The sequence below is a fragment of the Eschrichtius robustus genome, chromosome 1 (assembly GCF_028021215.1).
Source record: "Eschrichtius robustus isolate mEscRob2 chromosome 1, mEscRob2.pri, whole genome shotgun sequence".
NCBI classification, from domain to species: domain Eukaryota; kingdom Metazoa; phylum Chordata; class Mammalia; order Artiodactyla; family Eschrichtiidae; genus Eschrichtius; species Eschrichtius robustus.
Window position 1 is genome coordinate 50,033,667 of NC_090824.1, and position 24,708 is coordinate 50,058,374.

The 24,708-nt window shown below is 38.8% G+C and overlaps 2 protein-coding genes and 1 non-coding gene across 5 annotated transcripts in view; all 3 read left to right on the plus strand.

Annotated features, from left to right (window-relative positions):
- The window catches only part of L2HGDH (L-2-hydroxyglutarate dehydrogenase), a 52,766-nt gene extending 49,628 nt beyond the window's left edge, over positions 1 to 3,138 (plus strand). For 2 of the 3 annotated variants that reach the window (XM_068545616.1, XM_068545619.1), the window contains one exon: positions 1,222 to 3,137. In XM_068545616.1, coding sequence (XP_068401717.1) covers positions 1,222 to 1,417 — 196 coding nt within the window. In that variant the 3' untranslated portion in view covers positions 1,418 to 3,137. Of the gene's footprint in view, positions 1 to 1,221 lie in introns of all 3 variants that reach the window. The other variant, XM_068545625.1, reaches the window with a different exon arrangement.
- Positions 3,139 to 3,303: 165 nt separating this feature from the next.
- Positions 3,304 to 3,467, plus strand: LOC137750341 (U1 spliceosomal RNA). The gene has a single exon (XR_011070424.1). It is a non-coding gene; the product is annotated as a U1 spliceosomal RNA (small nuclear RNA).
- A 5,849-nt stretch (positions 3,468 to 9,316) lies between these two features.
- SOS2 (SOS Ras/Rho guanine nucleotide exchange factor 2) overlaps positions 9,317 to 24,708 on the plus strand; it is a 106,709-nt gene continuing 91,317 nt past the window's right edge. Inside the window, exon 1 of the mRNA XM_068545647.1 lies at positions 9,317 to 9,466. Within this exon, the coding sequence (XP_068401748.1) occupies positions 9,380 to 9,466 (87 nt within the window). The 5' untranslated portion in view covers positions 9,317 to 9,379. The remainder of the gene's footprint in view (positions 9,467 to 24,708) is intronic.

The window sequence follows — 24,708 nt, forward strand, 5'->3', positions numbered from 1 at the left end:
TTAGAGGGCAGTGCTCTCGTATTGTTCTTTGTATCTTCCTCAAGTGCTTATCTGCATCGGCCCAGAATCAATAAAAATTGTTTAATATTGTTGCCTGATTTCTTGAGTCTTGCTGGTGTGTATAAGGCAGCTGTTTGCAAACTGGGTTTTCTTAAGCAGTTTCAGAGGAGGCGCTTTTGGACTCCAAAAATATTTTATCCAGATTTTATCTGTAAACTTTATTTATTTACTTATTTTTTAAAATTTTATTTATTTATTTATTTATGGTTGTGTTGGGTCTTCGTTTCTGTGTGAGGGCTTTCTCTAGTTGCGGCAAGTGGGGGCCACTCTTCATCGTGGTGCGCAGGCCTCTCACTATCGTGGCCTCTCCCGTTGCGGAGCACAGGCTCCAGACGCGCAGGCTCAGCAATTGTGGCTCACGGGCTTAGTCGCTCCGCGGCATGTGGGATCTTCCCAGACCAGGGCTCGAACCCGTGTCCCCTGCATTGGCAGACAGATTCTCAACCACTGCGCCACCAGGGAAGCCCTAAACTTTATTTTTTAAACTAAAAAAAAAAAAAAAAAAATCTAATTTGTAAACTCAAATGTTGTAAAACAGAACTTTTAATGTTAAAGGCTCTTACTGTATTAACATGCTGTTAATTCATTTTTGTGCTTTTCCTTTAATTAAGAGAGTGTGTCATTTCTCTTTAATTAATTGAAGGTTATCCTTATATTAAATGCTAAACCGTTAAAAATCAAAACAAACTACAAAGCCAGAATTTGCTGCCATTTGCAAATATTTTTTTCCATACCTTTTAATAGTGTACAACCAAAACAAAACATAAAAATACTTAGAATTCTGTAGCGCATGTAGGAATGTAGCTGACACACATAATTCTTGCTTTCTTTACTTTGTATTATCTTGCTTTCTATTCTAGTGACTGATTTTATAATAAATTCGTTTTGTAAATTTAAATAAAAATACATCTATTCTAATTAAATATGGGTTTATCTGCTACTTTTGGAAAGAACCCATTTGTGTATTTTAGGGTAAGGATATATGCTTGACAGGCTACAACTGGCAGCCTTTGGCTAAACACAAACCTATTGGGTTTTCACATAATTGTGCATTTAGAAGAATAAAGACTTCATTGCTTTAAGAATACTTTGAAACCACTGACACGTATGTAAAGTGTCCTGTCGTTTCTAGTCAGATGACTACCACTCTTGCTTTTGCAGAGGTCCAGCTGGAGTAAGAGCCCAAGCCCTGGATAGAGATGGAAATCTCGTAGAAGATTTTGTATTTGATGGAGGAGTTGGGGTTATTGGAAATCGCATTCTTCATGTGAGAAATGCACCTTCCCCTGCTGCCACTTCTTCCCTTGCAATTTCTGGAATGATTGCAGATGAAGTACAACAAAGATTTAAATTGTAAATAATGAAAGGAGCTAGGTATGCATTTTAATCTCCACATTCAGCAACAAGAATGTACTAACTACATTCTTTAAGTTTCATTTAAGAAAAATGGTTTAAAATGTCATTTTTAGGTATACCATTTAGATAACCACTGAATTTTTTAAATTATGTAATGTGGAAATAATAATTTTTTAAAGTCCATGCTCTTTAAAAAGGTACAGTTGTATCTGTCCTGGATTCTTGACTTTGTTAATGACCTGTCCTCACCAACCATGATCTAGAGATTTGGCTTTTTTGGAATTTCTGGGAACTACAGCATGAAAAAGTGATTATTCTCTTAACTTTTTGGCTTTATAATATCTAAGCTTTTTTATCTTTCCTAGACAAGAAAATATATTGTAGGTTGCAAACCTTTTAATTTTGAAGAGTCATAGAAAAGCTCACATCATTTAGAGCAACAGTATTTGTATTTGGGAATTTGAAATTGTTGATTCAAATACATGAAATTTCACATTTTGAAGTAGTTTGAATAAGATTCTATCTTAGCTACATTTGTAAGAAATAACTTTGCAGAAGAAACTCAAAGCATTTATTATTCCCAGTTTCTTTATAATTGACTTGGTCTGATGTCATCCCTAAATCTAAACAGCAGTCCACCCTGAGTATTTTACTTACTCTTCAGTCTTCTGTGGTTGAGAAACTAAAAGAACTTAGAATCCTGACACTGACATACAGAACTTTGTAATTTAAAATAGTATTTATCTCTTATATCTCTGTTCTTCAGTCATACCAAGGTTCTCAAATGTTGGCCAAGATCACTAATGATTCATGCCTACTTGACTTTTCCAGAATCCTATAAACCTTTATGAGGATATTTCTTCATTTTGGGGAAATACCTAATTTTGAGGCATTCACTTTTGTACACCGCAAAAGTGCCTTACAATCATGTGTACTTCATGAGTATTTTAAATTGTTGCCCAGTGCCATACTGTATACTATGTACTATATATATATGTGTGTGTGTGTGGTATCTGTTGAAATGATTCTTGCAATTCAGAATGTTGGAAAATAGAAATATAAATGAAAATATGGTATAATATGGGGAAACTTATTGCAGAACCACCATTTAGGTGAGAAATTTTCATCCATTCCCTCACATATACTCTCTCTGGATTAATCTTCCAGTCTTCATTTTTTCTTTCCTCTCGTCTCTCCAAAACTGTGTGATGGATGAGTTAGAAAGATGAGCATTTTGGTTGATAGCAAAACTTACCAGTTTTCTTCCTTTTCACTTCAAGCCAATGATTACATTGATTGAGCTACCTCATCAATTAATTTGAAAGGCTACACATCATCAGCTCGTGTTACAGAATAGCACATCTCAGGTGAATAGATTAGACAGTTCTTCAACACTTGGGATGAGAACACTGAAAGCAGTTGGAAAGTATTCACAGAGGAAACAAGCCCTAATGGTTCTTCATAACAACTGATTCCTCCAAGAAATGTGATACACAGGGTATTTTCTGTTTCATTGCAAGACTATTAAGAGATGGAAAATATTACAATTCTCTATTTCATTAACAGTAAGATTGCATATACACTAAGCTGTGAAAGACTGAAGTTATAAAAATAACTACCCTAATTAAAGCAACCCCCATTCCATTTGGGTCTTTACCCCAAAAAATACAAGTGAAAAAATTATTGAAAGCGTTTTGAATGTGTAGATTATTCTATTTGTAAAACGTTTTTATTTATGTCAATAGAGTTTTGTTGTGGAATAATGCTATAATATTTAAAAGTTTTGTGTATTTCTAAGAGAGAAGAATTGTATATTAATATTAAAAATATTTTAATGAGCTTTGGTGTTGTGAACATAATTTTTAGTTTCATAAAAACTCTGATTCGATACTTACCTGGGAGGGGATATACCATGATCATGAAGGTGGTTTTCCCAGGGTGCAGCTCATGCATTGCACTCCGGATGTGCTGACCCCTGCAATTTCCCCAAATGTGGGAACCTTGGCTGCATGATTTGTGGTATTGGGGAACTGTGTTTGAGCTTTCCCCTGTTTTTTTCTGTTTTAACCATAGAGATCCTTCAAGACCGTTTTCTAGGGGTCCAGTGGTTTGTGCTTATCTAGTACTGAAGAGAACCTTTAGTGTATCATCCATTTAATGTGGGTACTGGATGGTGGTTAATATGACACAGGGATATGGAGAAATAAGGATTTTTTTAAAACTCTGATTCATATAGATTTTGAACTATCAATAGGCTTTAAATAGCAGCCAATCAAAAAAAAAGCTTGTATTTGTGTATAATGTAAAAATGAGGTAGAGTAGTTTATATTTTGGGTAAAAAGTGGAACACTAGGGACTTCCCTGGTGGCGCAGTGGTTAAGAATCTGCCTGCCAATGCAGGGGACACAGGTTCGATCCCTGGTCCAGGAAGATCCCACATGCCACGGAGCAACAAAGACCGTGTGCCGCAACTACTGAAGCCCACGCGCCTAGAGCCCGTGCTCCGCAACAAGAGAAGCCACCGCAATAAGAAGCTTGAGCACCGCAACGAAGTGTGGCCCCCACTCTCTGCAGCTAGAGAAAGCCTGCGTGCGGCAATGAAGACCCAGCGCAGCCAAAAAAAAAAAAAAGTGGAGCACTTTCCTACTTACAAAAAATGGCTTTCCATTTGGTAGTGGTAGCAATATCTGGCTGACCTCAGTGTCATCTTCATGCCCAGAGTACCAGGGAACATTATTTCTGTTCCATAGTAGAATGTATATAACATACCAATACACAGTGCTTTTTCCATGGGGAGGAGGGCAATAAGTAAATCAATCTTTTGGAATTTCATACAAAATTATTGTTCCTCTCGGGAAGACATTTTTGGTATGCTACCTCTTACACGGGGTTGGGGTTCTGGGCATGAGCCTCCCATATGGGTTATAGGGCAAATGATCTGTCTTGAGTGCCTGCTCCAATTTCTTTCCAGTAGGTGGACTGTTAAGAGGACCAGAGTTAGCTACAGCAACGGACCATGGAAGTGAGTGACAACAACATTTATTGTTTCCTGTGGCATTGCTTTGGTTTGCTACTGACTGGCAGCACTTGTAGCTTTAAATAAATGGAGGAAGTAGGAGAGAGTAAATGGGAGAAATGTTAAGTCCTCCTTGAAAATGTTTTTCAGTGAGAGAATATTAGTGGTAAAATTTTTACTGCCTTTTAAAATTTGAGATGTGCTTGGGTCATTCAAGTTATCTCCTTAAAGCCATTCTAAATTCTAAAAAGGCAAGTAAAATTACAATGAGGTATCACCTCACACCGGTCAGAATGGCCATCACCAAAAAGTCTACAAATAACAAATGCAGGAGAGGGTGTGGAGAAATAGGAACCCTCCTACACTGTTGGTGGGGATGTAAATTGGTGCAGCCACTATGGAGAACAGTATGGAGGTTCCTTAAAAAACTAAACACAGAGCTACCATATGATCCAGCAACCCTACTCCTGGGCATATATCCAGAGAAAACCATAATTCGAAAAGATACATGCATCCCAATGTTCAATGCAGCACTATTTACAATAGCCAAGAGATATAAGCAACCTAAATGGCCACCAACAGAAAAATGGATAAAGAAGATATCGTATATATATACAATGGAATGTTAGCCATAAAAAAGACTGAAATAAAGCCATTTGCAGCAACATGGATGGACCTAGAGATTATCACACTAAGTGAAGTAAGCCAGACAGAGAAAGACAAATATCATAAGATACCGCTTATATGTGGAATCTAAAAGAAAAAAAAAAAGACACAAACTAACTTACTTCCAAAACAGAGACAGACACAGAAAACAAACTTATGGTTACTAAAGGGGAAAGGAGGTGGGAGGAGGGATAAACTGGGAGACTGGGATTAACATATACACACTACTATGTATAAAATAGATAATCTACAAGGACCTACTGTATAGCACAGGGAACTGTACTCAATATTATGTAATAACGTATAAGGCAAAATAATCTTAAAAAGAATATATATATATATATATATATATATATATATAATAATGTGTGTGTGTGTATAACTGAATCGCCGTGCTGTACAATGGAAACTTACACGACATTGTAAATGAACTATACTTCAATAAAAAATTTAAAAAATAAATTCTAAAGATACGTAAAATTACTATCAGATTCTTAGTATGATAGCATATTAATTTTAACTCAAATTTATGATTGAGTTTTTGTTATATATCCCTAGGCCCTCTCTCTCATGGTATCAGTGTGTTTAATACTTCTATTTTTCAACACTTGAAGCATGTGTTTCTAATGAGGTTGGAGTTTTTCATTTAAAAAAACAGCTTTTAATTAATGTTTTGAATAAGTACAACATTCATATAGTTGAAAATTCAAAAGTCATAAAAAAGTACACAGTGGAAAGTCTCCCTCTCTCCTCTAGCCCCCCAGTTCTCATCCCCAAGGCAACAAAACTTGTCAATATCTTGTGCAGCCTTGCAGAAATATTTATATATAATAAAATACTGTCTCCATTTTTTTTTTTACACAAGTGGTAGCATACTCTGCATACTGTATTATACATCCTGCTCTTTTCGCTTTGTGGTGTATCTTGGAGAATGTTCAAGTGGCCTGAACACAGTGGCCTGGTTCTTTTTTTTTTTTTTCTGGTTCTTTTTAAATGACTTTATAGGTTCCATTCTCTGGATTTATTATTTGTTGAACCAGTCCCTTATTCCTACTGATGATTATTTAAATTGTTTATTTCTAGGGTGTTTTTTTGTTGTTGTTTTGCTGTAACAAACAATACCGTAATGAATAATACTGTGCAAAGCCATTTCACATATGAGCAAGCATACCTACAGGACATATTCTTAGAATTTATTGGGTCAAAGGGTATGTGCCTTTGCAACTTGGATGTTGTCAAGTTGCCCTTGATGGAGATTGAACCAATTTACCAATCTCACCAATAATCTGAGTACCGGTTTCCCCATATTCTCACCAACATAGTATATAATCAAACTTTCTGATCTGTGCTATTCTAACAGGTGAAAAATCAGTATTATTTAAATTTGCGATTTTTGTAATATGAGTGAAGTTGCGCATCTTCAATATGTTTGAGACATTTATATTTCCTTTTCATATCCTTTATCTTTTTTTTCTTATTAAGTTTTAGTCTTATTAATTTGCAGGAATTCCTTTAGATGTTAGGGAGATTGTGTAGGAAATGAGTTGCAAATATTTTTTCCAGTTTGTTATTTGCCTTTTGGCTTACCTTGTGGTGTTTTTCTTTGGTATACATTTTTAAAAATAGAATTTATCAATCTACATTTTATATCATAGTAGAAAGGTCTTTGTACTCCAAAGTTATAAACAGATTATTTTATGGTTTTATTTTTTACATTTAAATATTTGACACATCTTGGCTTTAGCCTAGTGTAGAGTATACAGTATGGATCCAACATGTTTTTCTAGGTGGCCCATTTGTCTGGTTGGGAAACTTTTTACTGGTGTCATTCTTGGATTATCTTCCACATGCACGTGGATCACATTTCTGTTTGCCTAGCCCAGAGATCACAACTTAGATGCCTGTAGAGACTAGGCAGGTTACATAAAAGGGTGAAGAGTGCCAGCTGGGGAGTATAGCCAACTGGAAACGGGATGGCATATTTTTCTAAAGAGGCAGCCACTACCCCACTGCCTGCTGATTATTCCCCTGCAGGAAGCATCAGGGCCCAGTGTTGCCAGATCTTTGTCAAGAGAAGCTGAAAATCCAAATTTTTATATGAAATCTCTTAATTTTAAAATATTAACAACAGTTTAAAAAATTTAAATATAGCTTTGGTTAAACAAAATGTGTCTTCAGACCTGATTTGACCCAGAGAAGGCTTCTAACCTCCTTAGCCAAGAATGAAACTTCCTATTAACAACTTTACTCTCCTACAAGAAAATACAATCACAGTCCAGTAGTTTGACAGCCTAGCAGTTTATAGCTGGAGTTCAGGAAGAGAGAGGAAAGTAAATACACTCTATATAAGCCAAGATCTTTGCCCTCACTGATGGAAAGATTGGAGACATACAAGCATTTCCCTATCCTACCTTTATCCCAAGTATTGTACGTGGGAATGTGGATGTGGCCATTTATTAGAGATATTTTTTTTAATTGAAGTATTTCTGATTTACAATATTATATTAGTTTCAGGTGTATAACACAATGATTCAATATTTTTTATATATTATGCTCCACTTAAACTTATTAGAAAACACTGGCTATATTTCCCCGTGCTGTACAGTATATCCTTGTTGCTTATCTATTAGAAAAGATTCTTGATTCAGTGGATACTTGGATTAGAAAAATGGTTGAGTGGATACTAAGTTTTCCAACTCTGCCATTATGATTTTGCCAAAATGACAAAATGGTGCTTGTTTTAAGGTAGGATAATTGCTCTGCTACTGATCTGGAACTGAAGCGTGGCACAGACTTTTTTTTTTTTTGGCACCCTGTTCTTCCTTTCCCTTCCTCACTGCTAGTGGCTGGCAACAATGTATTGTAATTCATGTATATTCTCAGCGTCTTTAGTGGGATGAAATTTACGTTAATGATAAAGTTTCCAGAGTTTTCAACTCAGGAAAGCTTAAGGTCTGGGGATCTTTTTTGGGTTGCTAATGAGTATGGCTGGTCCCAAGGGCGGATCCAGGTTTTTGTGGCGCCTGACACCTCCACACCGCCACAGTTTGGAGGACACCATTAAGAAAACAATGCAAAAATATGGAAAGCTTTACCAAAACGGTATGAAATTTTTGTGAACACATAGGGGCTCATGCAAGTGAAAGACCTTTTAAGTTCAAGCTTGATTAACGTTGCCATCTGCCTTTTTTTGCCCTACTGTGTGCTAAGGGCTTCCCACTCCTCACTTCCTTCAGTCCCCACAGCACCACGCTATGAAATAGTTACATATACAGAATAGCCGTGTAGAACACAAATACATTAAATATCTTGTCCAGCCGGAAAGCCCCTTTCTCTACAAATCCCTATACTGCTTCCCATGACGGAGTCCTGGGGCTCGAGGAGTAGCATCGAGTCAGGATTGTCTCGGGAAGATCGAGAGGAGGGAGAGTGTGTGTAAAACGCAGTTAGTGAGTTGCGGAGTCTGTCTGGAACGTGCACCCAGCAAGCGCCCAGGAGACGCGCACTCCCGCGAGGAGGCCTCCGCTCCCGGCCAGCCCGTTTGCCAGCTCCGCGGCGCGCATGCTCCGTGCGGGGCTGCTCCAGCTATACTGGATAATGAGCGCGGGGCGGAGGGGGCTGGCTGAGCCGCGGTTGCTGGGACCCGGAGTTTGGCGGCGGCCCTGGGGCGCTGTGCGCGGCTGCTGAAGGGGCGGCGGCGGTGGTGGTGGCCAACAGTGTGCGCGCCAGTGTGGCTCTCTCGCCCGACGCGCGCGCCCGGCCTGTCCCCAGGGCCCTCTGGAGGTGACTCGGGTGGGCCGGGCAGGGCGGCGTTGCCGGTTGGGAGGGCGGAGATGAGGCGATGAGGAGACAAGCCGCCGCCGCCGCTCTCTGCCTGCCGCGGCCGTAGCGGGAGTCCGAGCAGGGGAGAGGCCAGCTGTACCCCCGCCGGGTTGCGAACCCAGACAAAGGAGGAGGAGCCGCCCGAGAAGCGGGCCAGCGCCGCCGGGAAAGGAGGCCGCCGCTTCGGTCGCAGCCGGGGGCCGTCCGGGTTCACGGGCCGCCGCGCTTCCTCTGCGGACGCTGCACTAGGCGAGGCCGCGGGGCCGAGGAAGCCGCCCCCGGAGCCCCCGCCCGCCCGCCGGCGCCGCCTCCGAGCCGCCTCGGCCGTAGCCGCGGCCCGGGCAGGAGGCGGCGGCGGCCGGCGAGGCGAGGCGGCCCGCGCCCTGCCTGTCAGGCCACCGGCCCGGCCCGTTTCGGCCCGCGGGCCGCCCCCGATGCGGAGGCGCTGCCGCCGGGGCCATGCAGCAGGCGCCGCAGCCGTACGAGTTCTTCAGCGAAGAGAACAGTCCGAAATGGCGGGGACTGTTGGTCTCGGCCCTGCGGAAGGTCAGTGCTGGTGCCCGTGCGGCCTCGGGGCCCCTAGGGAGGTGCCCGGGCTGAGGCGGGAGGCAGGCGGGCGGGGTGCGCGGGCCGCGGCCCCTCGGACGCTCTTACGGGGAGCTACACGCCCTCCCCGCGCTCGGGGCCCGCAGGCCCAGCACTTTCTCTCCGGCCGGCGATGGGGGCGCGTGATTGCCTGCTGCGTCCAAAAGGACGTTTTCTCAAGTTCTTGCTTGGCCCCGGAAGGAAGGTTTTGTTATGATCATAAAACTGGATTTCACGTTGCAGTCATTTCGTCAGGCGACTTCCGCTGTTGACCAATTTGTTGTCCTCAGGCTGGATTCGGGCAAGAGAAAATCCCGCTGGTATTTAGACAGTTTCTAAAACAAAAGCACATTTCTAGCCTGGGTAATTACTTTTAATTAAGTTCCTTGGGGCTGTTCCCTTAGGCGATTTGCTCGTGAAGGGTGTCCACTCACTTAAGAGGTGGTAACTTTTTTTTTGTAAGATGGGTATGTTTCTCGAGAAATGTCAGTGAGACATGATATTGCTTTTAACAATTCTTGAGGTCAATTTAAAGTGCCTCCTCCCTTCCTGCAAAAGGCGTCCCCCCTGTTTACGAGAGATTTCCCTTGTAGCATTTGGTCAGTTTCTTCACTGAGTGCAGTTTAGCACTTAGAATCATTTTAGGGGGACGAAAAAGGAGCAGCTCATAAAAATGAATGTTTTACGTTTGGGTGCATCACTAGGGTGCATCTCTCCTGTAGATGGTGTCAGTTTTCGTCTGCATTTAGGTAATAATCATACTATCATTTTTATAATAAAACCTTTTGTAAGGTCAAAACATTTAAAGAGTGTAAATGGGTGCAGGAGAAGATACCATACCTACTGAGCGTGGGTTTTCCTTGCCAGTGATGCAAACTTAGTCCCTTCTACCTTTTGTGGAAAATAACCAAGAATAAATTTTAAAATAATAAAGAAAGAATAAACATTAATTTAAAAGACTGCCCTTGGAAAATAAATCTTCATACATTAAATTTCTACAAGTGAAAGGAAGTAGTATATTAAGTTAAAAACATTTTCCTCGTGCATTCAGAGTTTCAGATTTGCCATTATTTTCATAATTCTTATGAAGAGATACTGCCTCCCTTGGGCCAAACATCAGCTAGTATCTTTTTAAAGAATTTGGTGGAGGTGGCTAGGAGCAGCTAGACAGTTATCATTTCACAAGTATATTAGGTGTTAAAAGTATTAAATTGACCTTCCTTCTGTGGGCAACCCGATTCTATAAGGAGAGGGAAAGAAATGGAAAGTGTGCTGAGTGGTGATAATGAAAAGCAAAGGGGGAAATGCTTAGATAGTAATTAAATCTTCCACCACATAGAAAGAAGTGTGAGTACAGTTATCAGGTAAGCCTGTATTGTTGGCAGTGTGAAGTAGGTCTCCACCTACTAGTATTTTCTGGTAGCAAATAGAATTTGAGTATGTGTTGCATAACTTATTCAGTAGGTAGCTTTGACCCTAATAATCCGTCATGCACAAATACAGTTTTATATCTTCAGGTTAGCCTGGAAACAAAGCCAGCGTTAGCATCCAATCCTAGTCCATTGCTTTGAGTCTGGTATTTTGCATTTATATGTTGTGCTTGTTTTCTTGGAACTCAGATGCCTTGTAGATCTCTATTTTCTTATTCCACAGTTCTTGTATATCCTTTGCTTATGGAATAAATACAGCAAAGAATATCTGGTCTTTTGAGGTGAATTCAAGAAGCAGTTTCTATTTAATTGATTAATTTACTGTTATTCTAGAATTGAGGTATATTCCCATGGATGACATTTTTTATGTTTTTGGTGTTCATAATTCAGATTATGTTCAGTTTTGTGGTATTTGTGGTATTGCGACATGTAGGTTTGTAGTGCTTGCTAAGAGTTTTAGTTCTTAAAGAGCTCAAGGTTCACTCTTTCTTTGAAGGATGAGTTAAATTCTGGTCTATACTTGCCACCCTTGTCTTTGTACAAGGGATTCCTACCACTTATGGGGAGGCTCTGTCTTCACATTCAAGGCATCTAGAATTTGGTTTCCTTCTTCCAGCTGACCAGATTGTTACAAAGACTGCTAGGATTAATAGTAGAAGCAGCAATAGTATTAGACTACTAAGATTTTTCTCCTCCAGTTGGTGTTGCCATCAAACATGTGTACGCTAGTTTCATTTAACATTTATTGAACACATTTTAGGTACTTGGCACCAAGCTGGATCCTAAGAATACAAACATGAATAAAAGTAAAGGCCTTGCTCTAAAGGTGTTTACCACTTAGACTGAAAATTATAAACTTTGAGGTTTTGGTTTATGTAAATGAGATAGCAGTTATGAGCTCAAAGTTTTGTAAGGAATATCTCTGTGTGTGAAAAGAACAAGGTTGTTTAATTAACTCTGTGAGGTTAGTTCACTTGGGCATCTTGATGGAACCTCCAAAACTGTTAAAATATAATTTTCAGAAAGGTAAAGTCACAACTCTCATACCAATGTGAACGAACATGTATCAGTAATTTTGATTCAACTTACTACTTAATGAGGGAACTCATGAGATCTTAGACCCACTTCAAATGAAAATTGGAGGAGGTAGATATTTATAGGCAACTTAATAAAAGAATATTAAAGTAAGATTTTGGGGTTGGACACAAAATTTGTTAATGTCCTACAAGAACATAAGCAGTAAGTTTGGGATTGTCTTTCCTGCTGATTAGATTTTGCCTCTGTACCAGACAAAAATCTCTAAGTTAATCTGATCAATTTGTAAAATAGCCCAGTCAGTAGAAAGTAATCAAAGGTTCAAGCATAGCACTGCATTGAAGAACACCTAGTTATCTCTTTTGCTTATTTTCAAGTTTTGGCTGATTTTTCTGGAAACCAAAAAATACATATATTTGACAAAGTTACTATTACTGACTGAAAACACAAGGGATTTTTTTAAACCAGCATTAAATATTCACTTCACTAGAAGAAACACGAGCATTGAGAAATAGATTTAAGGAAAAATAATTTTGGAAATAGAAATGTGTTCTTTAACTGTTTGTTTTGTTGTGCTGTTGTTCTTTAACTGTTAAAACAGAACTTCACCAGGACATTTAAGTACATACAGAACTACAAAGGGTAAAGTAGAGCGAAATGACACCAGTAATGGATAACACATGCATTGTTAACATTACCGCTAAATTATGTATCTTTCCTAAAAGAGCCAGATACATAAATGTCTTCATCACTACTCCCTGGGAAGATTGAAGCTATCATATTACTTGCAGGAAAAAAGAGTGTGGGATATATTTGTAAATGCAGCTTATTACCTGTGTCTTTGAAATGCCTGTGGTACTTTGTGCATGTGCTATTCGATTGTATGCTGAGAAAAATCAGTGTAGGCATTCTATATATGGGAAACATGCCTTAAAATCATTTTAGCAGGTTTTTTAGTCCCTGGTATTTCCGTGGTAGATGCCTTTTCTGTAAGGCATTATTCACCAGGCTAGCCAAGGAAGAGAAAATGTCTGTTGTCTTATTATCTGTAGTTACAAATGTCACAGAGAGCTAGAAAGAATTGGTAGTATTACCTTGTTCCTGAGTCTAATTTCATTCAGGTTAAATATCGACGTCCCACCTCAACCATTACAGTTTGCTCTTAGATATCTGTTAAAATTCAAGAGGTGTGAATGTTTTGAGTTAATTAATAGCAGTCTATGGCAGGGGGGGAAGAAGGTTGAGGGTTTTGATTCAGAAATGCTTTTGTGAAATCTGAAAGATTCTAGTGTTTATGCCTTTGTACTAATATCTCTTGGAACTATTTTAGAAGATTGTGCTGGATCTTTCCTGGGGCCCAGAAGAAAAGCATGGGGGTCCTTTGAGAAAATGAAATTGGTGTTACTGACATAAGAAGGTCAAGGAAGGCTTCTTTAAGGAAGTAAATTTCATGCTGAGTTCTGGAGGATATATTCAAATATTTATTGAGTGCCTCCTGTGTGCCAGGTGCTATTCTTGATACTGAGGTTGTAGCAAGGCCTTGCTCTCATAAAGCTTCCATTCTAAATGGCTGTGGCAGAGAGGCCTGGGAGAGACAGACAGTAAAGAAGTTAATTATCTGAAAGATCAATAGAAATTAACAAAACAAAGAAAGGGGGAGAAAGGATTTGAGCCCTAGGGAAAGGTAGGAACATGACTTGGTTTAAAGAACCAAGACCAAGTGAAAAGGAGATGAGGTCTTCCCTGGTGGCGCAGTGGTTAAGAGTCTGCCTGCCAATGCAGGGGACATGGGTTCGAGCCCTGGTCTGGGAAGATCCCACATGCCGCGGAGCACCTAAGCCTGTGTGCCACAACTACCCAGCCTTTGCTCTAGAGTCTGCAAGCCACAGCAACTGAGCCCGTGTGCCACAACTACTGAAGCCCGTGCGCCTAGAGCACATGCTTCACAAGAGAAGCCACCACAGTGAGAAGCCTGTGCAACGCAGCAAGCCTGTGTGCAGCAATGAAGACCCAACACAGCCAAAAATAAATAAGTAAATAAATTTTTTTTAAAAAAAGGAGATGAGCTAGTTGAGAGACTCTAGTGTAGACCCAGGTTAAGGTCTCTACCTGTGAATAGGAAGGCCTATAGGGTTATTTATGTGACAAATTAATTAGATGAACTTGCTCAAACTTGCTTCTTTGAAAAGATAACTCCAACTAAAAGGAATAGGAGAAACTATGATTTTTGTGACATGAGACCTGTTCTGGATTTCCTAAAGCCACTGAATATAATAGTAGAACTCTAGGGAGTCATTTGGAATTATTCCAAACTAATAATGCCCCAAACTGACCCAAGGGGTTCAGCCAGAACTGGATGAGCGTTAGGAATGCGTTTTAACTTGCTGCATTTAGCTTCCTCTCAGCCATGATTTAGTAGTCTTCTTCTGTTTTCAGTTTAATTTTGGTATGGTATATTTGGAGCAATAATATTCCATTAAAGTGTTTTATGCTGAGTATCCAAAGCATTACTTGTTACCACTTGACATAAATCAAGTGTATATCTTTTATATTAACCATGGCCTTTCTTTCAAGGGAGCAGTAGTTTGATTATATCCTCTGTTAGCCTGCATAGTTGAATCAGGAAGGAATTTTAATGGAAGTAATGGATTTAGCATTGTCTCATGGAGTCGTGTTAAAAATTAACAACCTAAAATTCTTTTTTTTTTAAATTAATTTATTAATTTATTAATTTTTTGGCTGCGTTGGGTCTTTGTTGCTGTGTGCGGGCTTTCTCTAGTTGCGGCAAGCGGGTGCTGCTCTTCATTGCTATGTGTGGGCTTCTCATTGTGGTGGCCTCTCCTGCTGCGGAGCACGGGCTCTAGGTGCGCGGGCTTCAGTAGTTGCAGCACGGGAGCTCAGTAGTTGTGGCTCGCGGGCTCTAGAGCACAGGCTCAGCAGTTGTGGCACACGGGCTTAGTTGCTCCGCGACATATGGGATCTTCCCGGACCAGGGCTTGAACCCATGTCCCCTGCATTGGCAGGTGGATTCTTAACCACTGCGCCACCAGGGAAGTCCCTCTTTTCTTTTTTTTACATAAGAACATATAGTAAGTAGAAAGCTTTTGAAATGTGTAAAGTGTTATACACTTCACATTTTAATGTGTACGCAACACAATGAAAATAACATCAAGATCTAGATATGAGCAATACTATGATCTCCAAGTAAAGTTTTCATTACCCCAGTTTTCTTCATTAAAACACTTTGTAAACTCAAATGCTACTTTTTACTTACATAGCACTTTGTAATTTTTTCTTAATTGACCCATTAGCAGCATTTAATAGTTTATCTTTTCCTCCTTTTTGAAATCTTTTCCTCATTTGGCTTCCAGGACACCAAACGCTGCTGGTTTTCTCCCTCTCTGACTATTCCTCCTAGTTCTTCTCCTTTGTTGATCTCCTCATCTTCCCATCTACATCATCCTGACCTCCCTGGAGCTTAGTCTTTGGACTCCTGTTTCTATTTACAGTAGATTTCTTGGAGATCCCACCCAGCCTCATTGCTTCACATTTCATCTCTATCTGATGGTTTCCAATTTATAATTCTGGCTCAGGTGTCTCTCCTGAGCTTGGATATCCAGTTTCTTTCTTAACACTTCCACAAAGATGTGTGATAGGCATCTCAACTAATACTGAGCTCTTTCTCTTCCCCTGAAAACTTGCTCCTTTTGTAATATTTCCAACATTAGTAAATGGCTACTCCATCATTCTAGTTGCTCAAAATATCGAGTTATTCTTGAATTCTTTCTTTTATAACCCATATCTAATCTGTCAGCAAATCCTTCTAGCTCTACTTCACACTATAGCAATATTCAGTCACCATTTCTCACTCTTCCACTTGTACCACCTGGGAACACTTTGCGAGTATCAGAGTAGCCTCTTAACTTGGTCTCCTCTCTTCTACCCTTGCCCCATTCAGTCTTTTCTCAACACAGTAGAGATAAGTGGGATCATGTCACTCCTTTGCTCAAACCTTGTTCAGTGCTTCTCAGAATAAAAGTCGAAGTCCTCCCAGTGGCCTGTTAGGCCCTCTGCAGTCTGGTATTTCCCCCCGCTTCTCCTTTTACCTAACTGACCTCATTTACTGCTGACCTTTTTTTGCTCTACTCCTGCACCACACTGGCTTCCTCGTACCTCCAACACATAGATATGTTCTAGTCTCAGGGCTTTTGCATTGTACTTGGAGTTTCTTCTGCCTAGAACAACCTTCCTGCAGATAAAAACATGAATGGCCCTTTTACCTCCTGTAAGTCTTCAGACAAACATCATCTTCTTGAAGAGGCCTTCTCTTGCAGCCTATCTGCACCTCCTGCTTCCTGGACATTCATATGTAAATGTTCACAGCATGTCCCAATCCAAGCTTATTATCATCTTCCCTAAACTTATGTCTCCAGTATAAATGATACAGTACTCAGTTCTCAAGCCAGAAACCTAGGAACTTAGGCATCATCTGTTCCTTCCCTCTCACACCAGGTTCATGTCTAATCAACACCGAGTCTTGATTCGTTCTCTTAAAAGGAGTTTTCTAACTTTTTTGCTATGTATCCCAAAAGAATTTTGAAAAATTTGTACATTTTTATGTTGACATCTAAAAATTTTCATCTTCAAGTTTAAATAGTTTCAGAAGATACAGTTTTATATGTTTTCTAAATACTGATGTTTTAAAATAAAATAGGGGCTTCCCTGGTGGCACAGTGGTTGAGAATCTGCCTGCCAATGCAGGGGACACGGGTTCGAGCCCTGGTCTGGGAAGATCCCACATGCCACGGAGCAACTGGGCCCGTGAGCCACAATTACTGAGCCTGCGCGTCTGGAGCCTGTGCTCCGCAACAAGAGAGGCCACGATAGTGAGAGGCCCGCGCACCGCGATGAAGAGTGGCCCCCGCTTGCCACAACTAGAGAAAGCCCTCGCACAGAAACGAAGACCCAACACAGCCATAAATAAATAAATTAATTAATTAAAAATAAAAATAAAATAAAATAGTCCCATTAGTCTTTTAAATGTACCCAATATACACTACCAAATTGTAAAATAGATCACCAGTGGGAAGCAGCTGCATAGCACAGGGAGATCAGCTCGGTGCTTTGTGACCACCTAGAGGGGTGGGATAGGGAGGATGGGAGGGAGACAACAGGGGGGAGATATGGGGATATATGTATACGTATAGCTGATTCACTTTGTTATAAAGCAGAAACTAACACACCATTGTAAAGCAATTATACTCCAATAAAGATGTTAAAAAAATAAAAGGGTAAGGTAATTTAAAAAAAAATGTACCCAATGAAATACATACTGTTCATCCTTTTAAAATATACATGACAAAGTGCTTTTTTAATGGTTGGAAATTTACATTGTTCTTTTTTCTCTGTGAACTTTTCATTCTAGTTTCCCCACATAATTATATTCTAATATAATATTTACTTCTATGTTTAAAAGTCTTTGATTGATCCCTCCTTTGTATTTATACTTTTTTGCAACAACAAAAATGTCTATATACTGAATTTTTAAAAATTTCCCCAATGACCATAAAGCTTTAAAACTTCCTTTTGGGTTGAGTTATTAGTAGTACTTAGTTGGTCAAAAGAACATAAATGTCATGAAATTTGAAAAATAATAGTCATAAAGCACCTGACTTGAAAAATGACGTGTTACCTGGTCTTTAAAGTTATTCACTTTTTCATTTTCTAGATTTTCTAGGACTAGTCAAATGACTAATTATTATTACTGCTACTTTTTCACTTTTTTTATTTAGAAGTACCTTGTTTAGTCCAATATATCCAAGAAAGATTGGGAAAATAAAAATAGTATTAACTTCAATATACCTTAGCCATGACTATTTACTCATAAGATGTATTTTACCTTATCACACTCTTTAAATATATTTTCATTGAATCCTTGGAGCTGTAGATCTAGCTTATTGTATTAATTTTCTGTTGCTGCATAACAACTTATCAAAAACTTGGTGGCTTAACACAACACACATTTATTATCTCACAGTTACTGTAAGTTAGAAGTCCAGACATGGCTTAGCTGGATTCTCTGCTTTGGGTCCCATGGGCTGAAATCAAGGTTTTGGCTTGGGCTGCAGACTCATCTGAGGCTCGGGGTCTTCTCCCAAGCTTATGTGGTTCTTATCAGAACTCATTTCCTTTCAGTTGCCTGTCTGAGGCCCTCAGCTCCCAGAGGCTGCTGCCATTCCTTGCCATATGACCCTCCCTATAATATGTCAGTTTGCTTCTTCAAGGCCAGCAGAACTGCATCTGCTGCTGTCAGTTGTCTCACACTTCTAGACCTTCTTTTGAAGGACTCACCTGATTTAGGTCTGGCCCACCCAGGATAATCTCCCTTTTGATTAACTCAAAATCAACTGATTACAGACCTTAGTCACCTTTGCCATATACGGTAATATTATCATAGGAGTGATATCTCATCATATTCACAGGTCCTGCCCACATTCAAGGGGAGAGGAGTGTACAGGGCATGTATACCAGGGGTGGGAATCTTGGGAGCCAGCCACCTTAGAATTCTGCCTACCACACTCACTATTTTATGGAAAATATCCCCACATAACCTAATTGGTAAAGTCAATTTAGTTGTCAAGCCAACCAGCCTATTGTATTTCTCTTGTTCAGACAAAGTCTGACTTTATTTTTCAATTCAAATGAATGTGTTAATACATGTCACATGCCAACCATCTCACTTCAATTCTAATTGTAAGATAGAAAGATAGATAAGGTGTGAAAACTTGCTTTGAATTTTTTCTCCTGAATGAAATAAGGTGATGTTGCCTGTATTTAGTTTTGTTTGTTTGTTTATTTATTTATGGCTGCTCTGTGCAGCATGCGGGATCTTAGTTCCCTGACCAGGGATCAAACCCACACCCCCTGCAGTGGAAGCGCGGGGTCTTAACCACTGGACTGCCAGGGAAGTCCTATTTAGTACTTTTTAAATATGCTTTCTTTTCTTTGTTCTCATGAGCTTTTCCCCACATTATAGTGTATTTTTTGACAGTAGGCTAGGGGATAGAAGAAGCAACGTTAAATGAAAAATATTTATCATTGTCTCCTTGTTTTGTGTCATAGAATTTATTTATTTATTTATTTATTGATTGATTGATTGATTGATTGATTGCACTGCAGAGCAATGCACCATAATAAGATTCAGGATAAGTAGGAGATCTGCCTTTCTTCAGTTAAGTGGGAGGAGGGCAGTTGTGGAGAGGTAGGAAAGGAGAACCTGCTTTATTTACTCCTTGAGTGCAAGCACCTTGCCGGCAGATCTACTTGAAGAAAGAGTGCATATGGTAGTTTTGGTAGTATGCTGAAGGACATGGGTATTTGGCCCAGGGAGTCTTAAACTTTGACTGAATAAAACATATTTAGTAATAGTGATCTTTTCCCCAGGTCACAAGGGAAAAAGCCACTATTAATTTTTTTCAATTTTATTTTTTTCTCCTAAGTTTTTCTTACGTCTGTGGTACGTGCTGCAGTTTATTTGCTAATGAGTAGTGCAAGATTGTAAAGTAAATTGACAAGAGATATAGAGGTTGTACAGGGAGAACTGCTTATGATACATTTTGTTTTTACTTACAAACATGTGCCTATAGTTTTTAAGTTTTATAGTCATTTTTATTAACATTCTTCTTGCTTACTATGATGAAGTGTAAGTATCTTAATATTTTATATTCTTCTAAGAGCACTGTGACGTCCAAATGCTCTGCCACTGGAACAAGTTGGGAACCATTGATCTAGCCTGTACTTTCTTGGCCTGATTGTGTGGGAAGGTACTTACAGTTCATTTGCCATTTCATTCCAATCAAAGAAAATTTTAATGAGAAAACTTTCAGTTTCAGCTAATAGTCTTTCTTGTATGTTTTGATTGTTTTATGGTAAGCCCTTACCTAATATTAAGCTAAATAGAATGAGATTCCTGGCCTGTACTTTCTGCATTTTAAATAAACCCACCTTGGGGACTTACCTGGTGGTACAGTGGTTAAGAATCGGCCTGCCAGTGCAGGGGACACACGTTCGATCCCTGGTCCGGGAAGATCCCACATGCCGCGGAGCAACTAAGCCCGTGCGCCACAACTACTGAGCCTGCGCTCTGGAGCCTGCAGGCCACAACTACTGAGCCCGTGTGCCAACTACTGAAGCCCGCGCACCTAGAGCCTGTGCTCTGCAACAAGAGAAGCCACTGCACTGAGAAGCCCGCGCACCGCAACGAAGAATAGCCCCTGCTCGCCGCAACTAGAGAAAGCCCGCGCGCAGTAAGGAAGACCCAACGCAGCCAAAAGTAAATAAATAAAATAAATTTAAAAATAAATAAATAAATCCACCTTGAAAACCTGTCAAGAAAGCACCTAATTAAGAACACTAAATCTAAGTGGGAAGTGACTATTAATAGACAGTGGGAATAGAGGAACATACAGTGGGAATCCCCTCATTTATAATGTTATATGGGATAACTGAGTCTTCAGGTACATATCCAATGAAATAAAACCAAAGTTAATGGAGTTCTTAATTTTTCCCAGTCTCCAAATTTCAGCAAGTCCAGGGAATCTGTTTGCTACCATGAATTTATTTAGCAGCTGTTATTTATTATTATTTATTTAGCTGTTTACTGAGTGCTTTCTTTATGCAAAGCATGGTGCTAAATTACCTTTGTGTTAGGAATAAAGGAGTGGGGAAATAGGAAGAGACCAAAAACAGAAGAAATAGTTCCTGACCTTAATGAGTTTATAGTGTACAACTGTGATTTCAATTCTTGATTATACACCCTGATCAGAAAAATGCTACCTCAGAATATTAATTTTTATATTATTTTATATAACTTATTTGAGAATTAACATACAGTAAACTGCACATATTTAAAGTGTACAGTTTGATAAGTTTTTATGTATGTATATTAAGTGAAACATTCATAATAAAGATAGTATATCCTTCAGCCCATAGATTTCCTCTTGACGCTCTATAATTCTCCCTCCCATCCCTCCTGACCTCTAATCCACAAGCAATCACTGATTTGCTCCCTATCACTATAGATTGCTTTTTCTAGAGTTTTTTGGTAATGGAATCACACAGTATATATTCTTTTTTTTGCCTGGCTTTTTTCACTCAACATAATTATTTTGAGATCCATCCATGTTGTTGCATACATCAATAGTTCATTCCTTTTTATTGTTCAGTAGCATTCCATTGTGTGGATATACCACTTTTTTTTTTAAAGATTTATTTATCATTTATTTATTTATTTATTTATTTATTTATTTAATTTATTTTTGGCCGCGTGCAGTCTTAGTTGCAGCATGCAGGATCTTCGTTGAGGCATGCAGGATCTTTTGTTGCGGTGTGCAGGCTCTTCGTTGTGGTGCCCGGGCTTCTCTCTAGTTGTGACGTGCGGGTTTTCTCTTCTCTAGTTGTGGCACACAGGCTCCAGGGCGCGTGGGCTCTGTAGTTTGCGGCGCGCAGGCTCTAGTTGAGGCGCTAGAGCTCAGTAGTTGTGGCACGTGGGCTTAGTTGCCCCGAGGCATGTGGGATCTTAGTTCCCTAACAAGGGATCGAACCCACATCCCCTGCATTAAGGCGGATTCTTTACCACTGGACCACCAGGGAAGTCCCCACTCTTTTTTTTTTTTATCCATTCACTTGTTGATGTACATTTGGTTTTCACATCTTGGCTGTTAAAAATAAAGCTGCTGTAAACATTTGTATACATGTCTTTGTATGGCCATATATTTCCTTTTCTCTTGGGTAATTACCAAAGAGTGACTGGATCAGATAGTAGGTGTGTGTTTAACTTTTTAAGTAACTGTCACACTGTTTTCTATTTGAACTGTTGTACAGTTTTACATTCCCAGCAGCAACATATGAGAATTCCAGTTCTTCCTGCCAGCGCTTGGTATTTAAATTTATTTCTAGCCATCCTAATAGGGCTATTATATTGGTATCTTGTTTTAATTTGCATTTCCCTGATGATTAATGATGTCAAGCATCTCTCCTGTCCTTATTTGCCATCCATATATCTTCTTTGGTGAACTGTTTGTTCAGATCCCTTGCCCTTTTTTGTTAAGTTGTTTGATTTCTTATTGTTGACTTTTGAGGGTTCTTTATGTATCCAACTATAAATCCTTTATATACAAAGATTTTCTTTCAGTCTGTAGTTTTTTATTCTCTTAATATTACCTCTTTAAAAATAGCAGTAAATCTTTATTGGGATTTTTTTAACAAAATAATTTTTAGAAACAACCCCACTTGTAAACAAGAAAGTAAATAAAGTTAGTTGGCATTATTATATATATATATACATCCAAGGATCAAAACAAATTCTGGGTTAACATTGCATAATCCAGTAAAATGTTTTGAACCATCAATGTTCATGGTAACTGTATTTAATACTATCAGTAATGATACCTTATCTTTGAATACTATAAAATAGTTATGGATTATAAACTATATAGTTTAGGTTTTCATTCTTCCCACGAATCCATATGCCACATGTATACTAGTCCTAAAATGTATTTATGTTGTCACTATTAGTCCAAAATATCCATCATCCCAAATTAACCAGGTTACAATTATATGATCTCCATAATTTTTATGGTGAGATGTGCTAGAACCCATATATGACAACTTCATTTTTCGAAACTAACCTAATTCTAAATTCTGTCTAATCTGCAACTTATTCATTTCTTCTCACTTTCTATATATACATTAAACACTATAGCAACTTCACCTTAAAAAGTATAGCTAATACATTAATACACATTTAGTTAATAATTTCTGACAGAGTTATAGCTTATTTACCAAGAAAAAAATGCTAATTTTTATTTTAAAATTTAGTTCAAGTATTGTCATAGTAGTGTTATTTAATTGAGAATGATGGCTTCAACTTAGAGCATTCAGTGTACACATTAATATAGTTTAAAATTAAAGAATTAAATTATTCCTATGGAGAAAATCTCCTCAGTTCTTAAAAGAAAGACCAAAATATATTGTTTTATTACTATAAAATGTTATTAGTTTATTGATTCACTGATTATATTCAATTCACTCTTAATATTATCTTTTGAAGAGCAAAAGTTTTAAATTTTTATAAAGTTCAGTTTATCCATTTGCTTTTTTACAGACTGTGCCTTTAGTGTCTAAGAAATCTTTGGTCAACCTAAGGTGACAAATTTTTTCGTCTATTTTTTCTTCCAGAAGTTTTATAGTTCTAGGTTTTACATTTAGATCTATGATCTATTTGAGTTAATTTTTATATATGATGAGATAATTTTGTATCTGTTATGTTTGGTTTTTTTGTATATGGTTATCTGATTGTTCTACCATCATTTATTGCAAAAGCTATCCTTTCTCCTTTGCTAAAGGCCTTTGCACCTTTATCAAAATCATTTGTCTAGCAGGCGTAGAGAATGGACTTGAGGACACGGGGAGGGGGAAGGGTAAGCTGGGACGAAGTGAGAGAGTGGCATGGACTTATATATACTACCAAATGTAAAATAGATAGCTAGTGGGAAGCAGCCACATAGCACAGGGAGATCAGCTCGATGCTTTGTGACCACCTAGAGGGGTGGAATAGGGAAGGTAGGAGGGAGACACAAGAGGGAGGAGATATGGGGATATATGTATATGTATAGCTGATTCACTTTGTTATAAAGCAGAAACTAACACACCATTGTAAAGCAATTATACTCCAATAAAAATGTTAAAAAATAAATAAAATTTGCATGAACGAGCAAAAAAATCATTTGTCTATATTTGTGTTTTTATTTCTGGATTCTCTATTCTGTTGCATTGGTCTTTTTTCCTATCTTTTAAAAATTTATTTATTTTATTATTTATTTATTTGGCCATGCAGCATGCAGGATCTTAGTTCCCTGACTAAGAATCAAACCTACGCCCCCTGCAGTGGAAGGGCGAAGTCCTAACCACTGGACTGGTAGGGGAGTCCCTTTTTTCCTATCTCTACATCAATACCACACTATTTTGATTACTGTAGCTTTATAAAAAATCTTGGAATCAGGTAGTTTTAGCCTTTCAACTTTGTTCTTTTTCAGAGTTGTTTTGGTTATTCTAAGACCTTTGTATAGCCTGTCCATAGGAATTTAAAAATTAGCTTGTCAATTTCTACCAAAAAAACCCTGGAATTTTGATAGGGATTGTGTTGAATTTATAGATTATTTGAGGGAAATTGACATCTTAACAATATTGAGTCTTTAAACCTATACAGTTTAAATTTTCATTTATTTAGGTTTTTAAAAATTTCTATGAGCGACAATATAAAAGAATCTCCAATTCTGAAGAGTGTTGGCATACAGTGGAAGCCTGCAATACTGTAGATTCTAAATGAAGCTCTGAACCACTCCTGGAGATTACCAATGAGAAAGCAAAGCAATGCTCTTGACATCGGGGAATTGGTCTGACATAGCTAGTCCTCAGTGTTGTTTGGTGGCCTGGCATTCACAACTAGGCCATGTTATTGCGCTGTTGGACATAATCTCACAGAACAACGACATCACAGAAGGCCACTCTGAGACCATGACAGAGTGATACCAAACAAGGCCACTACATACTTTCGTCTCAGCCCAGACAAAAACAAGTTCACGAGAGGATTAACCAAGATGGCGGAGTAGAAGGACGTGCTCTCACTCCCTCTTGCGAGAGCACCAGAATCACAACTGGCTGCTGGACAATCATTGA